Source organism: Zosterops lateralis (genome assembly GCF_965231275.1).
Source record: "Zosterops lateralis genome assembly, chromosome: 8".
Lineage (NCBI taxonomy): Eukaryota > Metazoa > Chordata > Aves > Passeriformes > Zosteropidae > Zosterops > Zosterops lateralis.
Window position 1 is genome coordinate 11828168 of NC_139768.1, and position 8385 is coordinate 11836552.

Consider the following 8385-nt stretch of genomic DNA (forward strand, 5'->3'; position numbering starts at 1 on the left):
CCCCTCCATCATCCACTCCAGCAAGTAAAAAGAACCACTCTGTTACTTTAATCTGAAATTGATCAGTTCAAAATGTACAGAAAAAGCAGTACAAATTTACAAATATACATAATCTGATTTTGCATTCTTCTATCGTCATACTTTGTAGTAGTCTAGTTTTTAAAAAATTCACTTCCCTGATACAGTCTCCTCTCACCTTCACAACATTATATCTGAATCCTTCAGTCCAAATGGGTACGTGGTGGTTGGAGCTCTGTCCTTGAGCTCATTATCAACCACAATTGCCAAACCCTGAGTAAAAACCATTATTCAACTACTTCATTAAATCCTCTTGGCACCTCATTATACCTTCTTCCATTGCTCTTCCACATACTGCCACTCAATTCACAGGTTATTTTAGCAGTGAGACAAGGCAACAGTTGCAAGTATTCACTATTTAGAGCTATTGGAAGGCTTGAGGAAAGTTGCTAACATAGTTGAAAATGCTGCCGTTTAAGACAAAAGGATTTATGTTGCTGGCAAAAATTGCATTTAGACCAATTGCATCTATATAAAAAAAGCTTGAATAATGAGCATCATTAAAAATTACTAATAAATAAATAAATAATAAATAGAAATAAATAAAGCCATTTTAGAGCTAGTGGAATTTTAACGCTCAACCTGTCTGTTAAAATAATTTCTTCACAGGTTTCTTGCAGTTTTCAGTGAAGGCACTTCAAATAATCCAGTGCCATAAATATTTTCAATAGATGTTCAAAGACGTTTTCATCCAGGTTTGTAGGATGCATTTCAAAGCAGCAAAAAGAGTGTGGTCTGGTTTCTCTCTTCAGAATTTACCTAGATGGGAACTCTTTTTGGAATTGACTTTCAGGCTGTTGAATATCTCTTTGGTGCCATTCTGCCACTGAAGAACAAGATCCATGGGGGTTTTCCCTTCCTGGTTAAAAGAAACAGAGGAATATTTAATATCATCTAGTGATGGCCAAGTCCTTTTTCTTTCCTAAATACTTGTTCAGTGCATCTGCATGATGTGAATCTCTTCTGCACACGCAAGTTCAGCCTTAGTCTTGCACCTCTGAGGTCAAAGTACTTTTGCTCTACAGATCTAGTCCCAGTCCTGGTGAGACCCATGATGAAAATTCACTGGGCTTCAGTGGGTTTAGGGAGATGCTGTGACTAGCAGAACATGCAGGTGTCCTTTTGTTCTGGTTTCAAGTGATAAGAAATACATTTAGGTGCAATCTCAGTAAGACAGTCTTCCATTAAATACAGAATTCAGATAAGAGTTTAATTCGGGTATGAACCACAGGAATTAGGTAGGACCAACTTTAGTGTGCAGACAAAGTTTGAGGGAGCAAGTCTCTGGCCTTTGGGGTTTGTACCTTCCATAATTGTCATACTCTGATGAGGGATAATGCTGGGAGTGGCCACACTTCAGGGAGGTGGGCAGAGAGTACAGAGTAGTACAGAGTGCTCCAGTGACTTTTCTTTCTTGTCCCTGGGGTTTTGCCTGATGGTCAAGTCAAAAACATTGACTGGCAGTGGTAAAACCTATGCTACTGCTCCTAGGTTTGGATTTGGGAGATCTATCAAGTACTAGATTTTAACAAGTGGTCATGGAGCTCGAGCAATGCTGCAATGGCTCTGAGCACAGCCAGGTATGGGACTTCTCTCTGCTCAGCTACAGGAATTTGTTGCCCAGCTTTAAGGTGAGCAGGCAGTCCTCCGGGTGTAGTGCTAGGGCTGGCCCTCAGCTGTGGGCTTAACAAAAAGGAGAGCTCTCCTACAAGCTGAGATCTTCGTTGTCTCAGTGGTGGTTGAAGCCCAGGAGTTCTGTGAAGTGTCTGTCTATTACGTCTTTTTATGATACAAGTAATTAAAATGAATCATAGAAAGGTGTGATGTTGTCTAAGTAGCAGATAGTGGGTTCTAATTTTAAATGAGGTACTGGGTTTTCCTCGTTTCCACAACCTTCCCCAAGTTACCCTTTCCCTGTCTCAGCTCTGCTTTAATTAGCTCTGAAATGATCTAATTAAGTCTCCTCAAAATAGTCTCTCCCAGTCTTGAAACCTATGGAACTGCTCTGGTGGGAAATTTATTTTAAAGCATTTTAAAACTACTTCAATTTCGCACTATTACTTACGCAGTTCTTTAGGGTCAGATCTGCCCCGTGCAGGATGAGGAGCCTGATGATTTTGTAGCGGTTCATCCTCACAGCATCATGCATTGGCGTGTCTCCTTCCTAGGGATGGAGAACAGTGTCAGGGCTGCTGGGGGCTTCTCCCGGGGCTCTGCTCAGAGCTGCAGGGAGGGCTCTTGGGGCTTACTTACCCTGTCCCTGGCGTTGAGATCCGCCTCGCAGGCGATAAGGTGCTCCCCGCAGTCGTAGCGGCCTGTCCGCACAGCCACGTGCAAGGGTGTGCTGAGCAGCTGGGGGGCCAGAGGAGGAGATGGTCAGTGGCATGAACAGGTAAAAAGCTGTTCAAAAACAGCTGCCAGAAATTATCTACTGGGGGTAAGGGTCAGCTTTTCGACTCCGATTTTTAAAAAGCTGCGGAGTTCCAGAAGCACGTACCTTGTCTCTTGCGTTTATGTTCATTCCTTTGTCCAGTAAGAATTTCAGAACGTCCAGGTTCCCACCCCGGCATGCCCAGTGCAGAGCCGTAGAGTGAAGCTTTTGTAGGAAAAGGAAATTAAAAATATTTTAATATAAGGTTATATTAAAAACCGCACAATTTTTAAATTTCTAAATTAATCCAAATTAATTTTCTGTGATTTAACCTAGAGCACCTCAGAGTGATCACAGTTTCTAGTAAAAAAAAGTTTCTAGTAACAGCTTTTCTTATTTTGCCCTAATTTCTGTAGTACTGTGAATTTCTCACTCTTCACACTCATTGCATATTAATCCTAAAGACAGAGATCCCTGCTGTGAGAGAGGATGTGTTTTGTCTATTCTTTGAGCTTAGAAGTTACCTTTAACCAGGTATGTGACTGGTACATGCTATTGAAATTTTTTTATTCAATGCCTTTTGGGTTCTAAAATGCATAGAAAATGAAGCTCAATGGAAAGAATAGTTCTCTTCAAAAAATAAATCACCAAGTTATGCAAGTCCACAATGTGAATTAAAACCCCTTTCCTCTACGAGATTTAGCATCTCTGCCCGAGCTGTGCTGGAAAGAGTCCCTTGGTGGCCCCACTCTGTCTGTCATTGCTCCTGTTTGTCACCCTCTGTGAGCACTGCTGGGTTAAGCCAGGGGACCAAGGCTGGCCAGCGCCAACTGTTCAGCAAAGGGAGAAGGGCAGGGAAGCGAAGAAACAGCTGCAGAAGCTGTTGATACTCAGGAACCCTTGTGGCCAGCATTCCAGAGGAGCAGGGGAGGAGCAGGGGGCTCTCCTGAGCACAGCCCTGAAATCCTGGTGCCTCTGGAGACCTGAGTGGGACAGCAGGCTGAGGTGGGAGCCTGACCTCAGCTCTTACCCTGCCCCAGGCTCTCTTGTTTGTGGCACTCTGCTGGCCAGCACTCCCTGTGAGCTTTTGGCACAGGGAGGCAAACACTCCCTCCTGAGACCTCTTCTCAACCATGTTATTTTTAAGGATAAACCTCAAAGACATTGTAAGGCCTTTTAGTACTGCTCCTCTACAAGAAGCACTTCTATAAATGGTTCTCCTGGCATGTATAAAACAATGAGCAGCTTTTGGGAAGAGGTGTGAGTGGATGTGCATACCATGTCTTTCTGTTCAAGCTGGGCTCCAGCTTCCACCAGCTTTTTCACCACCTCTAGATGTCCTTCAGAGCAGGCCCTGTGCAGCGCAGTGCGTTTGAACTGGCAATTGAAACAGTGCAAAGTTAGATATTGCATATGGCACAAAGATGTCTTGAAATCTCCCACCCTCCCTAGGTGGCAAATACATATTGCATGCTGATTCCTTTTAAAGAGCTAATACTTTTGAGACCTGAAATCTGCTAAATTTTAATAGCAATCTGATAGCTGAGAGCTGCCTACCCAGCATATTAAAGGATGGAAGTATCTGCAGTATGGCCTCCAGATTTAAAATGACACCTGTTGAGTTCCCTATCCAACATGCTACGCTGTGTTTTCAAAGTGCAGCTTATGTATTATGGAGGGCAGCTACTTATTTCTGTTGTTCTGCAGAAAAAATTCTTATCTCTTTTTCCATTGGAAGCACTGGAAGATCACCTTTTACAGAAAATCAGGTTCTCCTGGGCACCAACAGCCTTCTTTTAAATATAAAGACTCTTTTGAGGTAATATGATTTTGAAGGGTCTTGGTGGCCACTAGAAAACTTGATATACAAAACTTCCAGCATTTATTTGTTTTTCCCCCACCCCTTTTTCTCCTCTCACAAGGGTGGAATCCACAAAACCTCATGGTAAAAGTTATTATTACTCTCTACTGTAGCAGGCTTTGCATTAGGAAGAAGACTGTACCTTGTCACAGACATTTGGATCCCCTTTGTCTGACAGGTATTTTTCAATTACTGGCAATTTATTTTCCAGTGCAGCTTTGAAGAATGTGGGAATATCCACAGGTCCTGTCTGAAGGAAAGAATATAGAGAACATAAATATGTGTGGCACAAACCCCCATTAATGTTTTCCTAGAATAAGGTACTTTGAAGTAACTTACAATAACTTCTGGTTCGGGTTTCTTTAAAACAGGCACCTTCACCTTCTTGCATCTTTTCTTCTTCTTCAGCTCAATAATTTTTTCAAGATCCTCCAAGTTTTCAAGTTTTGACCTGGCCTCTAATTTCTTCTTCTTCAGCTGAAACAAATCAGGCAAGGCAGCAAGTTGAGCTGTGTGACCACCTCTCCTATTCAGTGGCAGGACAGCAATGTGATACTATTCAGCTGAAGTCAATTAAGACAGGATGAACTTTGATATAAATTGTTTGGGGGTTTTTGTTGGTTGGGTTTTTTTGCAGATAGGGCTAACTGATAGTTATGATAAATTGCTAACTATGTGAGAAATTCTACCTCATCTATAGTTTTCCATGTACCATTAGACTTCTTCTTGAGCTATATGTTGTAATATGAATTTGGGCTAGGAGTCAGAGCAGCATTACAGTCTCTTCTGGCACAACAATTTTAAAAATCTCATGCAGCTTTATGAGAGCTGGAAAGCTCCTGCAGTTTCAACTGACTTTCACCAAGTGATTTTCTTTGATCACATTTTTATAATGATGCAGCCTCAAAATTATTGGAACTTAATTCTCTTTTCTTAAAAGCATACCCTCAAGAGAAGAACAAGGTTTAGAATGATCTTTGCTTTTCAGTCTGCAAGTGTTATTACATTTTTGGGAAGCCACGAAGAATGTCCTCAGTGTCCTTGATGGGGCAGTTCAATAAATGTTTAAGGCTTCTCCAAAGCTGCTTGTAAAAAGCATCTGGGCATGAAGTCAGTGTGGGGCACTGCTGACACCAAGGAAAAGTGTGTTGCCTGAGCTGAGATCCCTCGAGGTGTCCTTGACTTCAGGAGGGAGATTCACAAACAAGGGTTAACTTGGGGTGAGCACAGATGATAAATTCTGTCCCATGATATGATTAAGGATGAATACACTGGTGACATGCTGTCATATGGTATAAAGTTTTGTCAACTGAATTCTTTTTCAAGTTATTTCCACCTCCTCTTTTTATTGTTCTCTGCATTTGTGGTTTGATCTGCAGATCATTGGTCTAATGGAAAATAATTATGCTGACTGCAGATAACTGGAAACCCACAAAGTTCTTAGGAACTTGCCTTGAAGGAACTCAGAATAACCTCTGTAGCCAGTAATGATGTCTCTGTTGAAGTTTAAGAAGCAGTTTTTATTCTAACGTTTCTGAGACTTACTTTCTCACTCTTCATTTTTTAGAACAAAGTCTTATTTCCCCTGCTACTTAAACTTTATCTTTTTCAAATAACTTTAAATTTTTAGGCCAGTTGACTGCTTATTCACAAAGAAAAAAAATTAAAGATATTACAGCTACTGTATTATTGGGGGAAAAAAACATCAGTTCTTAAGAATCTAAGGAGAATTTTCATGCTCCAGGAATAGAAATTGGTGCTTTTCTGTAGACCAGTATGAGTTTCATTTGTAACTGTTCTTCCCAAATGTAGCTAGTAAGTGTAATGCTGTGTTTTCATAAAAAGAACATTTTCATGTTAATTAAGGCTTCTGGCTTCAGAAATGCACTCTTCCATCTTTAGTGGGTTAGTTATTTTTGGTAGCAGTCATTAGGTGTGCAAGCTGAAGGTGTCTCACTGGCTCTGATTGCTCCCCCTCAGTGCCAGCCAGCAGCAGGTGAGCCCTGGGCTGCAGGAGCTCTCAGGGTTTCAGTCAGATAATACAGGGGATGCTTTAGGTTCTGCCTCAAAGTGTTACTACCTGCTCCCACAGGCCACAGAGGTGAGCAGATCTCTGTGATCTTCAGTGGACTTTAGACCAACCTCCTTTCATGGTGGTCTCCCAAGAGATTTTCTAGCTCACCATGCGTATATTTCTAACTTAGAGAGAGGCAGAACTTCAAGGACTGCAGCAGGAAATGCATATATGGTGATAAAAATCCAAGCAGAAAACCCAAGAGCCTACCTCTGCTTCTAGTTTTTTCTCCTTCTCATAGGCCAGACCACCTCGGGTCAATGAGTGCTCAGGGACTGTCTTAAGGTCCTCCTGCTTCTCTAGTCTTACAGCAGCTTCATACTCTCCATTCTTGAAGTCCTCAGGTAGGAAGCTGCCAGTCTCTTTATCATCCACCTTCTTCCCAGTCACCTGTAAATGCAAACATGATATAATAGAATCAGTGGATTCTTGACTGCAGTGTCCACCACCTGGGAACACAGAGTGCCTAGGGCTGATTGCCCCACATTCCTGCCCTCTCTGGGAGTGTGTGACAGCCAGGACAGGCCATTCTGCCTGTGCCTGGGTTAGCTGGGGATGCAGCTGGCTGAGGCACATCTCCAGTTAAAAGGGTTGCTGAGTGATTTCAAGGCTGTTTTTATCCATTGCTGTCAGTACCTAAGCCCCATTTGTAGCAGAATGGCAGAAGCTATGTGGTGCTGTGCAGCAGCAGAGCTTCCAATAGTTTTCAGAAATATTTCTAATGCCCAATTAAATGTGTATAAAGACATAACTTGTTAAACTTAGTACAGACAGATTTTGAGAGTGGTTCATGTGGCCTAGACTGCCTTTCTATTTGATTACCTTGTAAAATTTTATCTTTTATAGAGTCTAATACAGGAGAAACTGTGAGAACCTTGCCAAAGAATTTAAGACAGCATTAACTAGTTAGGCAGTTGTATCATGACAAAGCCATCTGGGAAAATAAATGCAGTGTTTTATTGAATCATTCCTGTTTTCTCAGTTTCTCTATCACATCACACATTCTTAGTCTGAATCCTACAGTTCAATGTCCCATTACTTGTGGTCTAGACCTAATTTTTCAAAGACTCTTTTACATCATGAACAGCAGTCAGTGGCTGTAGGAACTGTTGGTTTATTATTAGAAAACAATACTATTATTAAGCTGCTAATTTAGTATTATAAAATACTGTAGTTTCCCTGCATTAATATATCATCCCAGTCTCCTATTAGATTGGAATTACTTAGTGTGATCATAAGATTACTGGCTTCTAAAAATATACATGTAAATTAAAATCAAGGGCAAAGTCAAATAAATAGCTAATTTTTTGTTGATCTTTTCCTGGTGAACTGTGCTGTGATGCCAAATCCAAACAGCTGTGTAGTTTTATCTGTGGTGAGACCCTTTCCCAAGGAAAAAATAAAATGAAATTATAATAATACAACAAATGGTATTTAAGGGTTTGCACCTAGAGCACAGCAGTGCTGATAACCTGCTAAATCAGTGATCCACTGTGGCCATCTTTCTCTGCCAGGTCTAATGACAGTCTAGAAAATAATTAATTGTGAGTAAATGAAAGAAGGTTGCACCTACCAGCTCTTCTACTTTCATCATCATCGTCATCTTTGCTGGTGATCGAAGTCTGTGCTCCTGTAGGGCTGAAACCTCCCAGGGCTCAGGCCAGCTCTGCAGGGCCCACCACGCTGCCTGCACTTATATATCTTTGGGAGAACTGTGCTTGAATGAGATAATCTTCCAACCTGGGAATCCAAGTATGCCCCTGGCGCTTGCCAGCTGAGAGGTGGTCAGGCTCATTCCAGACACGTTAACGAGCCAGATCTGGTGTCCCGGCAGGGAGGGGCGGCAGCTGGGCGGGCAGGGGTGACAGTCCCACAGTCTGACCACTCCAGGACGGGAACCAGAATGAAATGTGAGCTCATCATTCCTGTGGTAATGACTGCACTGCTCAGCAATGCCAGTCATTCTGTGCTCCCAGTGCCCACTAGGACAGCTGTCTGTTG

The 8385-nt window shown here is 42.0% G+C and overlaps 1 protein-coding gene across 2 annotated transcripts; it reads right to left on the reverse strand.

Annotated features, from left to right (window-relative positions):
• Positions 1–25: 25 nt before the first annotated feature.
• On the reverse strand, positions 26–8083 carry ANKRD1 (ankyrin repeat domain 1). Of its 2 annotated transcripts, none has more exons than XM_083865984.1 (9): positions 7958–8083; positions 6595–6774; positions 4650–4718; positions 4453–4560; positions 3728–3826; positions 2576–2674; positions 2332–2430; positions 2144–2242; positions 26–937 (listed from the first exon to the last, which is right to left on the reverse strand). In XM_083865984.1, exons 1-9 carry the CDS (start codon positions 7985–7987, stop codon positions 827–829), a joined length of 894 nt encoding a protein of 297 aa, XP_083722110.1. In that variant the 5' UTR covers positions 7988–8083; the 3' UTR covers positions 26–826. The 2 variants fall into 2 exon arrangements, with proteins under 2 accessions (XP_083722110.1, XP_083722109.1); XM_083865983.1 differs by having other exon boundaries at positions 4650–4787.
• Positions 8084–8385: the final 302 nt, after the last annotated feature.

Bases quoted from the DNA above. Each gene is read 5' to 3' on its own strand.
- ANKRD1 (XM_083865983.1), bottom strand. From the start codon at position 7,987: ATGACGATGATGATGAAAGTAGAAGAGCTG. The intron at 4,788-6,594 runs GTAGGCTCTTGG...GATTTGTTTCAG, and splicing joins AGAAAAAACTAGAAGCAGAG to CTGAAGAAGAAGAAATTAGA. The intron at 2,243-2,331 runs GTAAGTAAGCCC...CTCCATCCCTAG, and splicing joins ATCTCAACGCCAGGGACAGG to GAAGGAGACACGCCAATGCA.